Here is a 15,649-nt window from a genome sequence, read left to right as displayed (position 1 = left end):
TGAACAAGATACTATGTATTCTTCTACTGATAGAGGAAACCAAAAAAAAAGAAACAATAGTGGTTCGTTCGTTTAGTCGTTTACTGTTTGTAAAAAAAAGAAGAAAAACATGAGCAGACCACACGCTTTTCAGACAGCTTATCCATTAAAAAGGCTAGAAAAGTAACAAGCAGGAGAGACAGTGAATAGTAAATGAAGTTTTCGTACTACACTCGGAAAAAAACTTGTAAGATCAGAGAACGATTCAGGCCGTTCGAGAATGCTGTATATGATATTAGATATATATATATAATTTTTGTGGTACATAGTATGTATGCGGGGAACGAAAATAGAGAACGAATAGGTAAATTATCGGTCGTCAAGAGAGAGGTAGAGAGAGAGAGTAGAGAGATTCGACGTAGAGAAAGAAGTGGACGAAAAAAAAGAAAATAAGAGAGAACATTTTGTGCCTTTGTAGAAACTATGTATGCGTGTTGAATACAGAGAGAGATACAAACCATCCACCGGACTACAAAATCACGTTCCCAGACACACTATATCCAAGAGCCGATCTCTATATATCTACATATTATCCGGAATTCGATTTTCTTTCCTTTTTTTCTGAGTGTAGCCTACTTTTTCTTTTTTTTTGCCTTCTCTCTTTCTTTTTTTTTCGGTGGTTCGCGAGCACTTCGATCGTTTCACACACACGCGAAATAGTACTTTGTCCATTTTTGGTTCGGTGTCGTTCTTGTCGTGTGTCTCTGTTCGTGGCACTTTGCCACCGGCCTCTATGTGTGCGCGTATGTGTGTTGTGTGTTTGTTACTCGGTGTGTTCCATGCACGCGCACAATTATTCTAATATTAACACGAGTCGAGCTACTATGGTAACTAGGCGGACGTAATGCAACGTATCAAGCTGGTCAGACCTCTTAACCGAGTTGGGGTTCATCTCGTTAACTGTTGAAGTTTCGGTGGCAAGCCGCGTTCGTAATTCGAACCGTTTACCTGTGTACCATTTTAAGTGTACCCTTTATACAGTGTATACGCTTATAGTTACACGCTTGTTCGTGAGATCGACATTCGTTCGGTGCGAATACAGTTATCCAAAACATGATTTTATCCTGACCAAGTGTATTTCATTTCTGATACAACTGTCGTAACTGAAAAATGTCCAAACGGATATGTATACATACATGTACATATACTTCCCGATTTGTCCGCAAACAAAGAGGGAAACGCAACAATTCCACGCGTGTGTATTTTGGTGTTTCCAGTATGATAAGATCAACACGGTGCTGCACCGGGCAAATGAAATAAAAAATTCCGGAAGGTAAATAAATGTAACAAACAGAACCGGAAATCTGACTATCCCTGTGTACTATGTGTACCGTCTCTATGAAAAGCTACGTACACACAGAACCATGGAAAAAGAAAGAAGAGTACCCAGTGAAGAAGAACGCAAACGTTGGAAACAAAACAAAAAAAAAAAAAAATGGATGAAAAAGGAAATTGGCAATTGTGGTAATTTGAACATTTTTCGTTTATCGACACACCGGGCGATATAAAATTTCCCCACCGAGTTCCAAATATCGTCGATCTCCGGTGCCGTTGATTGGCGTTCGATGCACCGTGCCAAGAAATTGGACATCGAGCCGAGCGGAAAGGAGCGGCGGCAGCAGCAGCTCGAGCGCTCGGTCGTTCCTCGTCTGATCGTAATCGTGTTACGCGATTGTCGCGGCCCGTTCTCCAGGCGTTCTCGCGAAACGAAGAGCAGATCAAAGGAGCACACAGCTCGAGGCGATGCGGTTCTGTGCACGGCAACCGAACTAATTTCATCGACGAACCGGCCTGCAATCGGCCCTCGACACGTACGAACGAACGAGCGAGCCGGCGCCGGCCGGAACGAACCAAGTTTCTCTCCATCCCTAACCCCCACGAACCCACGACTCTTCCTTTTCTATTCCACGCGATAGAACCAGATTAAACCTGCGAATTTCCTGCGGTCCCGCTGCAATTAATCGATTATACCGTGCTGCAGCACGTCTATCCCGGCTCGATCGATCACGACAATGTCTTTGCGCGATCAGGCGACTTCCAATTAACGGAGCAATCTGCGAAATCGTGTTTAATCTTGAAACGCGTTTTAGACGTACCGGGTGTGCCGAATAACGCGACCACCTTTCAGGAGTTTCTCCGTTTACGCGTGATACAACAGCCGTTTCTTTATCTCGGATGATATTTATGATCGTAACCGTTAGATTTCTCGTGTTTCCTTTTTTTTTATAAGTTTTTGAGATCGACTTCAACTTCTTTTTTCTAGGTTTCTGAGGTCGAGTCCAACTTTTCTTATCGAGTTTTTGAAATCGACTTCGATTTTGTTTATCTGTTATTCAGGCTCTCGGGTGCGAGCCGTATTCTTGTGGAAAAAGTATTCCGACGTTTCGTAAGCATACTGATAAGGTGGAACATTTTTTCACGTGAAACATTGAAATTCTGCGAAGTTCACGATAAATAGTTCAGAGGAAAAGTGGCAAGTAACTGTAGAGGGTGCGGGAAAAATGTCGAAGCTGTGCTCGACGACTTATAAGAACCAGAACTTGAAAAATTCTCCCGAATCGCGATATCATCCGGGATGAAAAATATTTCGTTCGATGGAAGAAACTCGAGCTGTGTAAGGGTGGTTGCGTTACACCGTGCACCCTGTGTATTACGTATTCCGGAATATTCAGTTCCATTTCGAATTCTGTAATAAACGTTCCCCAGGTTGTTTCCACGCACGCGAAAGGAAAATATCGATAGAGAGAGAGTGTGTGGTTGAATCTTTGGCGAATGTTATACCAGCGAGAAAGGAATGAAAGACGGAATTTCAGGGGGAATCTATGCATTCCTGTGCGCGTGCATGCATCCAGTGTAAGTATTTCGCCGGTGTGCATTCGTGTATCCATTGTTTGTGGTGGTGTATATATATATATATATAGTACCGAAATCATTTTTCTGTCGTGTTTGTGTGTGTGTGTGTGAGTTCGAATAAATATATATATATATAGATAGATAGATAGATACTGTGTGTTTGTGGATGTTTACGTTCCGTATGTGTCTTTTGGTGTAATGTGCATATATATGTGTCGTGGTATGTACATGAGAGATCGTGGTAGTATAACGATTGACGGCAATCGTTTCTTTTTTTTTTTTTTTTTTTTTTCGTTTTTTTTTTTCCAAATACACGGGCACTAAAAAGAGAAGTGGTTGCTCGGGCAAAGGGGTCAGGGGAATGTTTTAAGTCGAACGATCGGAATGATTAGTAATCGATATTTCAGCGTTAATGACTGAGTAAGACCTAGAGGTATAGTACCATTTTCACTTCGGATAGCGAGCTGATACTCAAGACGTACATGGTGACGCCCACCTCGACAGGAGGACCTGAAATCGAAGGTTAGTCAGACTGAGTCGGCCGTTTCCGGCCGCGGACAAGTTACACGATGGGGTGACTATGGCTTTTATCTTATTTATACGTATACTTATTTTTTCTTTTTTTTTTTTTTCTGTTCACTGAGATCGTTAAGTTAGATTTATTATCTTATCATTCTCATGTTACAGTCTCTAAATACGTATATGTATATATGGTATACTTTACTGCTTTTTTTTTTTGCTTATTTTTTGCGTTACTTTTTTTTTTCGTTTCGTTTCGTGAATACATATATATGTTTCTTTTTTTTTTTTTTTTTCTATTATTATTGTGAGTGTGGAATGTTTTCATGGGTATTGAGAGTGGTATCGCTACGTCGGATGGATCGCTGAAAGTGGTAATTACTCTCGATTAGAGGACCACCAGGATCATCGTTTCTCGATACGTGTGCTTGGTTATCTCTTTGAGCTTCATTGATACCTCGGAACGACGGTTGCGGTGCTGAAACGTTGATCGAATTTCGATGTCTTTTGTGAGGCGGAATAGGGCAGGCTCTCCTCTCTCCCGGAGAGAAAGAATCTGTCGATTGAATGGGGGGCACACGATTGTCGGAGCTCCGGTATACTCTGACAAACATAAGATCTTCCCTCTTTTTAGTTTAGCTAACCGGCTGATTCTTTCTTCCTTCATGCTTAAATGTCTCTCGAAAGGGGGTGTCTGTGAAATATTTTCACGCGGTGGTTAAACTCCGGGAAATGAACTCTTTCTCGCGGGAACTTCTCGCGGGGACTTCTCACCGAACTCTGATTACACTTGTGAATGAAAATAGTCATTTACAGGAAAGTTATCGGTCAACGTTGAAAATGTTATCGAATCGAAGGAAACGAGTGAAATTATACGCGAGCAGTTTATAGATATCTTATAAACCTCGAGAGTGTATTCGAACGCGAGAGTTTCACTCGGATAGAAAAGTGAGAGAGAGAGAGAGGAAGGAAGGTTGGTTGTTGGAGAAGTTGGAAAGGAACGAAGTGAAAAATAAGAGGGCGGAGAGTGAGAGAGGGTTGGCCAACGTAGAGAACGAGGGCCCGGGCATTTCTGCGATAAAGTTGACTCGTAAACAACGGCTCTGCCAGCGGCATCGCGCGCTGCTACACGCGATATATCTTCATTTCCATTTCTGGGATGTTTTTAAAACCCTATAGCCGGCGAACGTCCCATATGGGACACATATTTCACAATGACGGGACGGCGTACACGTTGCAAAACGCAACGAACGAACGTGGTATCGAGTTAATTGAAATGCGTCGGTATGGCTTGCCTCCGTGAGCCAATCGCCCATGAGAGCGTGTTTCGAAAAAAAAAAACCGAAAAAAAAAATGGAAAAACGACAGGCAACGGTTGAAGCGAATCTGCGACGAAAAATATTGATCTCGACGACATTGGAGCAACACCGGTCCGAGTTGGGAAAAAAAAAAAAATGAAATAAATCTAAGGAATTAGGGAAACGACGTTTTTTCTCTTTTTTTTTCCGAGGGAACGTTGCAATTTTTCCATCGGTTCGAATAGTTTTTTCATCCGGTTTCCACGTTTCGACTGTCACGTCGGCCGTATCTGCACATAAGTATCTTGGTTTACGAGAGTTTCGTTTTTCAAAAAATGAATTCGTCAAATGAAACTGGGTGCAAAGACTGTTTGCTTTTGTTTTTTCATTCACGAAGAATTTTTCGTTTCAATATTGCACATAATCGCAAATTCACGAGAATTGTAACTTCGACGTGAAATATTTGGAAATTTGTAGAGGAATATGTACCTACTCGTTTCCTTTTATTCGGTACATTGAAATATTAAGATTCGTTTGCTTTTGTTTCCTTCTTTCTTTCCCCCCCGCGATCCTCCTTTCAGAGAGGCGGAAGTGCACCTCCTAATTTGGTATTTTACAAATTACCGCTCTACTTGAAACTTTATTTCATCGTTTTCTTTGCTCTTACATTCATCACTTGCCGACCACCCGGGGTATTCAAAAACAGCCCTTCCCCCCTCCTCCCGAACATCGATACTCCTCGATATTCCGCCTTATTAAAAGCGCCACGGAACGGCTATTTCCCGGAACCGATACACCCTTTTCATCGAAGACAGCCGCGTCGCAACATTGTTGCAGCCAACAACGAATCTTTACGCCCTCCTCATCGATCAGCAGCAGTTTAACGAACACTCGAGGGCGCATCGTTGCACCGGAGTCCTTGAACTATATTGAATTACGTAGCCGTCCATCGATCGGAATTGTTTGCTCGCTAATATACACGAGCCTCGTGGCGTCGTTTAAGGAAACCAACGACCGCCCCCTCATCAACCTTCCCACTCACGTATTCCGTCATTTTTACCCTAAACTCTGACCGGAAAACGTGGTATTAGAGAGAGAGAGAGAGAGAGAGAGAGAGAGAGAGAGAGAGAGGAGTGGAAAATCGTTGGAAATCCTTTCTCGTGCTCCGTAGAATATCTCTGGAAAGAAGCCGCGCGGTTGGGGAAGCTGTGTGTGTGTTTATCCTGTGCTGGATGCAAGGGGATATCCCGTAATGTCCGAGAAAGAGCGAGATCTATCTAAATTTTAAATGTTAAAACCGTTCGTATTCCGGGGGGGAAACCGGTAAATCCAGCCTGTCTCAGGATCCTCGCGCGTTTTCCTGCCTACTCTCTCCCTCTTTGCCTCTACCCGGAATAAAGATCGACGATTCCCGCTTTTGACCGCGGAACGCGATACGATTTTCGAGGTGGCTTTGCCTCGTGATACCGACTCTAAAAATAAGAGCGAAAGAGGGAGAGAGGGGCCATTGGAAATTTCCCGGAGCAGGATTTATAGGCATTTTTGCCAGGTCGACGATAAATTCGAGACGCGGAGTATAATGCATTCTATCGGACGGGAAATATCGGAGGGCGGGTACGATGGTGTCCCGAATGAAATTCTCCCACGATCGACCGCGTTGTTTTATTTACGACGCCCCGTTTCGCCACCGTGTACGAACACAGGATTAATAATCCGTGAAACTGGACTCGGGTAATTTCACCTATCTACTTTTCTTTCCTCCTTACCTTCTCCTTCTACCCCTGAACGTTAAGCCAAACTGTTTGTCGAACGTATAAGTACACACTGTATATATACATACACACAGTAACGTGGGGGAGAATGGAGAGATCTCGAAGAGGTCCGTGGGATTCTAAAAGTAGCTCAGAATACGAAGAAAATCGATCGTCTCGGGGGTAGGGCGAAACAAGAGAACTGATAGGGGAGCCGTTTCACGGAGTAATTCGCGCGGCCAGCGGCACACTTTTCAGAGTCTCGAATTCTCTCTCTCTCTGTCTCTCTTTCTCTCTCTCCTCCACCCATACACGCCCATTGTCTCCCGCGGGAAAAGAGCAAGAAACCGCAGTTGTGGCGTGCCTCCGTGGGTCACCGTGGCTCGGGGCCAGAGTCAGGAGTCGCTGGTTGGAACTGTCCCAGAACAGGATCAGCCGCGGAATGAAAATGAATGCCCACGTTCGAAACCGGCGGCGAATAAATAAATCGTGTTGCTGTTTACCCTTTCCCGAAGAAAACCACCCCCCTCGTATACCTACTATCTCGGACCACGTTCGTCGAGGAAATTTTCCGACAGAATTCCCTCGAACGATCCTCGTTAGCCGAGACCACCACCAAGCCGGCACGTTTCCTTTTATCTTGCCTTACTTTTTCTGCTTCCTCTATTCGCCTCGAAGTTCGATGACAGACCTCGAATGTCGTAACTTATTTTATCCGAATGTTTCTCCGGGAGAATTTACTTTTGCCCGCCCGAGGGCGCTCGATTTTGCTTTATTTTTGGAAAATTGTCGCGTATGCGTGTGTATCGATTTAGCAGGCTAGCCCTTTATTTTTAAAGCGCGTCGATCTACCTCGATGCTGTTGCTTGCTTAGAATTTTAGCGAACGAGAGATTGAAGCTTGGAAATTTTGCAGTATATTTAATCAGGTATAACGTTCTTGTAAATATGACAGGAAATTATTCCTATCCGCGATAATTAAGAATTTTCATTTCGCCGTGAATTAATATCAATTTGTGTACTCTATCGCAATTTTATTTCGTATTTTACGATACCCGGTGAAATTATCAAAAATAACATGCAATTTATTAATATTATGTTTGCGAGAATGTTGCAGCTAGCGTTATTGATCAACGTTAAAATTTTCATCACGAACGTGTCGCAACTCACTTCGTCAAATCGTACAGAATTTCGTGTTTACCCGATTTATACCGAAACCGTACAGAAATGGCCAGTGTATGACCGGTTACTCGATAGCAGGCGTATGTAATCTGCATACCCATTTGAAGTTTTGTTACGAAAAAAAGAGAAAAAAATAAACCAAGAGAGGATATCACGTTTGTAACGTAAAAAAAAAAAACAAAAATCTGCTCTCTTCATTCCCTGTTCGATTGATCTCCCACGTTCCGTAACATTTGACCGAAAACTTTCGCAACTAAAGGGTTAAAACAGCCTACGTAGCTGTGATTAAACGGTTCGAAGCCTTAATTTAAGTGGAGGCTAATTGCTTCCTAGTTGAACTGATCTTGGTTGACCAGCGATTGGCTGACTAACTTTAGTACCGGTTGATTGGCTGATCTGAATGCTGATTGAATTCTGACTTGCTTAAATATCGATTTCTAACAAGAAGCCTAATTACTTCTCCCTTCGACTAATTTAATTGGACAGAAATTACTTAACTACACGAGGGTAGTTAACTATTCGTCGTCTGACTAATCAGAATATCGACTGACTGTTTATTTCGTCCTGTTTTAATCGATTTTTCTCAGTCTGACTCGAGATCGACGCCCGGGAGATCTAGATCTCCTTCGTTTCACCGAATTCGTCAACAGTTATTTACGTCGAATGATATTTCATTTTTAGACACTATTTTAAGAAATTTTCGAAAAGAACCATCGTTCAATTTTATATTACTAATTTTTTCCAATACAGGGTTCTTTGTCAAATTTAAAAAAAATCTTCTCAGCAATCTTAGATATCTGTTCAACTGCAATTTAACTGTCTTCATTATTCGTTCATCTCAAGATCTACACTCAGCAGAGATTCAGAATCCCGTATTCGTCAAAAATTCCTCTACTACCTTCACCTAGTTAACAATTCGCTGACTGATTAATATAGAAAGTTCGGAGACTCTCGCTAATTCTCGAAATTATTAATCAAATCTAGCTACCTGCAATACTGTCAAGACACTGAAACACAAGAACCAATTGAACACTCCGTAAATCCAAAAACTTGGACGAATAAATTACCCTAATAAGAGTATCGAGTAGAACTTCGTATTTCCTCGAATGGAATTTCAAAATTCAAACTTCAAATCTGAGAGATAGATCGCGTCGATCTAGAAATTCTTTCGCGTTCCCCAAGGGATGACACGCGCGGCGGATCGCATGGCGGAAGCGGGAACTCTGGAGACAGGTTGCGGTGTGCACGGTGACAGAGAGAAGACGTGCGGTCGAGGGAATCAATGTTGAAATTGTAATCGAAGGTGAAGAACTGTGTGGCGGAGCGTGGCCGGAGCAGAGATGCCGTTAACGGTAACCCGTGGCAACCCGTGCTGCGTCCCAGCATCGATCCAAGTTTTATCGAAGCGTTCCAGCCCCGCCCTGCCTCCACGGGGCCGTTCGAAAATTTGACTTTATCGCGGGAATTGAATACGTCCGATTCGCCTTTATGAAATTCGAACATCGGCTCTCCTCCTCCCTTGATCCTAGGCGTAAACAAATTTTACTTATTGACTCCTTCGACGTCAGCTGGCGTCCCCTGGCTCATACATATCTCACTCGATGGGGCAACTATCCTTCAACCCTTTGACTTATGATTTTCTCAGGGAATATGTAAATTAGAACCGGTTACTGTGTTCGATATTATTTTTTATTCTGCAAAAAAAGGGTCATTGTGAAAATTCAAATTGAAGAAAATTTCGTTCCGAGTGACTTCAGAATGGTTTCAGAATGATTGAGATAATTGCGTGAAAATTGTACCGTGTTTTCTTGACATACGACCAAACGTGTATGAAAAACTTCGAGTCCCTTGGTTTATAATTATCTAATAATTTTTTAACCTAACAATCGCCTAAAAATTACAAAGAAACTAGAGATATTCGATGGAGCATAACCATTTCGGTTCGAACTTTTAGGATTTTAGGATTTACAATAAAATCAGACGAATTTTCTCGATTCCCCCGCGAAAATTGAAAATCGTCTAAAAATTAAGAAACCACAGACATTCGATGGAATATAGAACATCCTTTTTTGGGTTCGGTTCAAACTTTTAAGATTTACAATTAAAGAGATAAAATGTGGAGGCGTTTAGGATTCCGTATTTTCTCGATTTCTCCGCGAAAACACCATGCTCGTCAAAGGCTATATACCGTATTGTTTCAACGGTCGAGCAGTGTATGACTGGATGAAAACAACGAATTACCCATCGTTCGAGTACGATGATCGAGAAACGAAAGACGTCGGAGACGAGATTTTTTTCATACCTGTCCATTCGTTCACCGGCTGAGCTTTTTCGTCGCACGGCTTGCAAAGTACACGCCCACGAGTTTGCTCCCCATTGTCCCGAATATTCTTCTCTGTATCGTCCGCGACGAAAGAGTAAACGGCGTCAAAAATATTTCCCGGAGCGTTCCTCTCCGCCTCTTGCCACGTTGTCGTCGCGCTTTTACCCCTTTGTCGTGTTCCGATCAACGTTTCCGTGTTCGTTCATTATACCGCCGTTCCCCCCCCCCCTCCTCTTTTTTCACTGTACAGTCTATCGCTATCGTTTCACCATTTAGAAAAAAGAAAGGAAAAAGGTAAAAGTCTGTATTTGCGTTCAACGTCACGATTTTTCGGATCATCGATCTCGACTTCGTTTCTAAGGCTCGTTTTCTCCTCTTCGCTTAACGGGATTCCTTCGTTCGTTTCGCTCGTGATCGAAAGGAGACACGTTTCAGCACCGTTTCTACCACTCACAGGCCACTTTTAATGGCAAATTTCATTCCACTTCGGAACCCAAGCACACGTTTTGCAATCTTCTTTTCGATGTTCGCAGCGAACGAAGTGAAAATCGTTCCGTGGAATATTTCCGTTTTTTTTTTCTTTCTTTCTCTAGTCACAGGCTGTCGTGAATTTTCCCTTAATTTACGCAATTCTTCGTTCGCTGCGAGAGATTCTTTCGAGAATACGGCCAGTCCGTGCAACGACTATCAGAAATGCGACGAGTAAGCAAGGTATATATGCGAAGAGCATATCGAACATCGTAGGCAAAACCTGATTCACTATGGTGTGTCGTTTCGTTAGAGCCAGGACCAATGGAAACAAATTAAGCGTTAGTCACGTATTATTTAAGGGTTCGATCGTGGTTTTGCAGACGATATGTCGACGCTACAAAAAAAAAGAAAAAAAAAAAAAAAAAAAAATTGAAAAAAAAAGAAGAAAAAAATACATTTTTTTTCGTACGGAAGATAAGAGAGAACGTCGTATCCCCTACTCACCTCCGTAGTTCGGCCTTACTCTTTTATCGTAACTGACGGAGAACGAGTCCAATATCGCGGAGATGTTGACGATCTCCTCCGGCATACTGCCTCCGCCGGCTCTGTAATATAAAAAGGATAACGATTTTCAGCGAAACTTGCGTCGGAAACGGTAAAAAAGTTCGGTATGAAACTCGGTGGCACAGGATGAACATATACATATATATATATATACATACACACGCTATAATATACACATAGACACGTGAAATACTTTTAATATGAGTGACGTGCCGCGAGTTACGATACCGAGCGCGGTTAGGGTTGGGTTTGGGAAGGTGGTTGAAAGAGTACAAAGTCCGATGTTTAACCCAAGCTGAGGATATTAAAGTTTCATCCGGTACGGCGAAGTTTAGAAAAGAATTTTAGAGCCCTCTGTGCGCGCACTTTCCGCGTGTACTGCGTTTTAATTATGAAAGAGCGATGCGACTATAAATTTAGGACAGCAAGTTCTTTCTCTCTCTCTCTCTTCGTTCACCTAGTATATACACGCTGCAACGAGCATTCATAGTAGCTCGAGTTGTGTTGTGTTATTTTGTATTCTCCCTCCTTCCTTCCTTGCTTCTTCTTTTTTTTTTGTTTCATTTGTCGTCCTTTTTATTTTCATAGACGCTCGAATTTTTGTGCATCAACGAGGAACTGTTTTTAGTCTGTGCATCTTTTTATGCATATAACGTTTAAAACGGCGGGATTGTGTGCGGGGCAAACGAGTGTGTGAACCTGATTCGCGCGCGGCTCAACCGCGTTTTCCCCGGGGTGAACGAAAAATATGCTTTTGACGCGTACAAGCGGCTAACGCGTTTAAATGGTCAATGACGTGAAAAGGCAAGAGATAATTATATTTCAAAGCCGATGTGCACACGGAGTTTGTCATTGATATATTATCCGTCGACCGTATTTTATTCGACCATACGTGATCCGTACGCGGAACAGAGCATTTCCGTGAAATTTTCCAACGTTATCGTTGTCTTTCTTTCCTCGGATTTTACGGAAGAGAATCGTATTAAAGGATCTCTCTGTACATGTTTCTTCCTCGTATTTTTCCATAATCGTTAGGAGAACGATGATAAATTGTCCCGGTATTATCACCAGCGACTAATCTAATCGACGAAAGAGAGGAAAGAAAAATTAAATTCTAATTTCGTTTCGTCGATTATGCTTTTAGCTTTACGACGTCGTCAATTTCTTCCAATAATTATTTTTAAAAGCTTGCGAGAGAAAGAGGAGAAAACAGGTCTCTTTAATATCCAAGCTTAATAGCTTTTTAATATCCGAGGCTTCTCCAATAGCGGATAATTTATCCGTTCCCCCTCTTATCTTGCGTTTCCCAGAGATTTGCTCGAACCAGAGAGACATTGTAACGGTTTGTGTAACGTAGCCAACCACGAAGGGGCTTGTATGCAAGGTTACACGCGTAAAATGCAGAATGTCTGGGTTTGACTTAACGGGTCAGCAGATATGGGCTCGGTTAGCCAATCAACCGACTTCGAATGATCCAATTCCTGCGATACGAAAAATCTGCGCCATTAGCGGAATCTTCGAAAATGCACCATTTTAATACCGAATGCCTCGTTCACCCCGTTTATTCGCAGCTTTTCATTTAACCAGGATTTAACGTATATTCTGTAACTGTTATTTAAAAAAGCATCATTTTTTCTAAGAGAAATTATCAAATTTTTAAAATATGCTTATTTAAAGAAGGCATCATTTTTTAAAGAAAAATGATTACATTTTTAAATAGAGAATAATTTGCAACTGAGGAAATGTTTATTATACTTTAAAATTTGATCGACTGATTTATTTGAACTTTAGGCGTTGCACAATTCTTGACTGCAATTTTTAAAAATTTCAATTAACATTTTGCAAAAAATAACGTCACAATGAAAATTTCATTTCAACGTTGTTTTACAACAAACTGCAAAATTTGTATCTTCTTTTTCGGATTTTCAGATGCGTAGATCGTAATCTCTAGGCTGAAATTCGATCGGAAAATTTCCTTCTCAATTTATAGCGGCGACGTTGAACACTGACCATGGCAATATAGCCGTGATCTTTGTCGGGTGAAAGGTGGCTTGATCAAGATACGGGGTGAAATAAACGACCGTACGCGTGATAAAGTTAACTTACCGATGCGACAATAGTGGGCGGCGCTGAGGCTTTGCACGGGCCTCAATTATCGCGGATCAGTTCGGTGGTACCGTTGAAATTCGAGCGACCTTCCTTTCACTGTTAATCGATGCCTTGCTCCCGATTGCGGTTCGCGTAGTTACCGTAGTTGTACACAAAATGCTTCTAGGATTCAACATTCTATCACTGGCGACCTTATGTGCAATCCCTTTCTATTTCAATTCGGTGCATTTGTGTCCACTCGCAGTATTGTCCTGGCGTTGATACCGGAAAGACGAAGGATCGTGCGAGGAAAGCAAGGGAAGTGAAGAGGCTGAAGAGTTGTTCACGTCCTCGTAAATTTTAAATTGTCGGTTGTACTGTGTACGATACTGTTCCTCATTGAACAACATGCAAAAGTGGTTCGTCGAAATAATTGAATTTATTCTGGCGTTTTATTCGATCCTGTAACATTTCGATTCAATTGTAGATTTTAATTTAACCCTTTATAACGCCGTGTCACTCAGAAGCAACTTGTTTATGTCAAATGAGTGTAGTAAATTTTCTATAATTATTCTAACTTTAAATAATATAAGAATGCAGTTCTTTTTTATCCTGGGAGAAATGGGGACGGGGTTGGGTGACTCTTCGGTAGCTTTTACAGGTAAAGCTGCCATTCCTCGCGACTAATGTTAGGATGGGTGACCGCCAACGAAAAAAAAAAAAACAATTGTATTTATAATTTTATATGTATACGGTTTTTTCAGAACGTCAATATCAACATCAATATGTTCATAACTATTTCATACAGAAAAAATTTGCTGTTTAAATCGCTCGGTTGCCTCGACCCTCGTTTCATCCTTATCTTTTATTCGTTGTCCTTATCTTCGTTCGGCAAACTACAAAGGTGGGTTGCGACCCTCGAAAACCGTGTCTCCTCTACCCAAACTGACGCCTTTCGGTTTCGACCAGGGCGACAGTGTGAGAGATGGGAATCCCAGGAGAGATTCTCACATTTTAACTCAATTTTCACCAGAATAATTTCTCAAAGAAAATTTTCTTTTAACACGTTGACTGCCAAGCCTATTTTGAGGAAATCTGTTCTAGACGCCAACACTTTTTTTTTCAATTTATTGTATAGAATTAAACAAACACATATTAATTTTTATATTATGACTAATTTTAATTGTTTTTTTGTAAAAAAATGCTTTCGAATTATCTCGTGGTCGGGCGTCTCCGAATAGGGTGTAACTTCTACCAGCAAATTGCCAACTACGAGTTATCTCGTAGCCTGGCAGTCAACGTGTTAATTAATATAAAATTTGAAATATATCAATTGTTGCGTCGATCTTATAATTACGATATTTTAGAACAGCGTGATATTTCACATTAGAGGTTAATTTAAAGGTGCACTCGAGAAATATCCTGCGTCTGGACCTCGATATCGATGATATTCGAGAGAGCAAATATCGACACTACTCTGGACCCTAAGTCCAGGAAATTTAAAGGAGCGGTAGAGAATGAGGGAGAGTTGAAGGACTCTGATTGATTCGAAGGTTCGAGGAATTTTGGAAGTTTCGAGAGTGCTGGCGATTCCGGAAGTTTCACGAGGCATTAGGGGTGTTTCAGGGATCTTGGGTGTCTCTAAGGGACATAGGGAGGTTCCCGACGTTACTAAAGGTATCAAGCAAGTTCCAATGCTTTTGACAGTTTAGGGAATTTCGGGGTATTTCAATTATACTTGCGGTTTGCGGGGATGCAGGAAGTTCCAAGGGTTGAAGAAGTTTCGAAAGATTGCAGAAACATAGGGTGTTCAGGTGACGCACCGGGTACTTAGAACATTTTCAATCCTCGAATTCCTACAATCCTCAGACTCTCCTTAACGCCTCCCGAAAACGTTCGCACTTGACGAAATCCTCGAATCTTGGAAAATTTGTAGAATGTTCCGAATTGTTGAACATCCTCCAACCTTTCTAAACTCCTCGAATATTCTCGAATTCACCATAATAGCCACTGAAATCTTCAGGATCATCTTGCTGATATCCTCACAGTTATCGTAATCCCGTGAAACCCTTGGAATTCCCCGAGATTCCCGCGAAACCATTGAAACTCGGAAAATCCCTCGGAGATCTGCAAACTTTCCATATTTTTTAACTCTATCATTATCATTCCTCCACGAATACAGTGACTCCCGCTAATATTCTTGTAATGAAAATTTCAAAAATACGTTTTGTAGATTTATGTCAATTATACACATGCTGAAAATTGCATCGAATATAAAAATTGCCGAAGATTGTGAAAAGTCACTGTTTTTTCACGACTTTCGGCCTATAAACTGTAATATAACTGAAAATTCCTACATCTTTCGATGCCTGTCGCTTGTTTCTCCATCCACTGATTTCGATCAAATTTCCAACACATGTATAACAGACATAAATCTACAAAACGTATTTTTTAAATTTTGCATTACGTGCTCAGATAAAAAATTTTCCTCGCGATTTCCACAAATTGCAATTTTTTCAAAATTATTTCCACACGTCATCTACTATACCAATCCTTCTAATC

At 41.5% G+C, this 15,649-nt stretch overlaps 1 protein-coding gene across 1 annotated transcript in view; it reads right to left on the bottom strand.

Annotated features, from left to right (window-relative positions):
• The window catches only part of LOC108570436 (gamma-aminobutyric acid receptor subunit beta), a 90,540-nt gene that overhangs the window by 28,943 nt on the left and 45,948 nt on the right, over positions 1 to 15,649 (bottom strand). The window contains exons 2-3 of the mRNA XM_017932296.1: positions 10,940 to 11,040; positions 3,335 to 3,402 (exon numbers count right to left, since the gene is read on the bottom strand). Coding sequence (XP_017787785.1) covers positions 3,335 to 3,402; positions 10,940 to 11,040 — 169 coding nt within the window. The remainder of the gene's footprint in view (positions 1 to 3,334; positions 3,403 to 10,939; positions 11,041 to 15,649) is intronic.

This window comes from Habropoda laboriosa, unplaced genomic scaffold (genome assembly GCF_001263275.1).
Source record: "Habropoda laboriosa isolate 0110345459 unplaced genomic scaffold, ASM126327v1 scaffold84, whole genome shotgun sequence".
Lineage (NCBI taxonomy): Eukaryota > Metazoa > Arthropoda > Insecta > Hymenoptera > Apidae > Habropoda > Habropoda laboriosa.
Note: the sequence above shows the minus strand (reverse complement) of the source record. Positions and strands in the feature narration are given on the sequence as shown.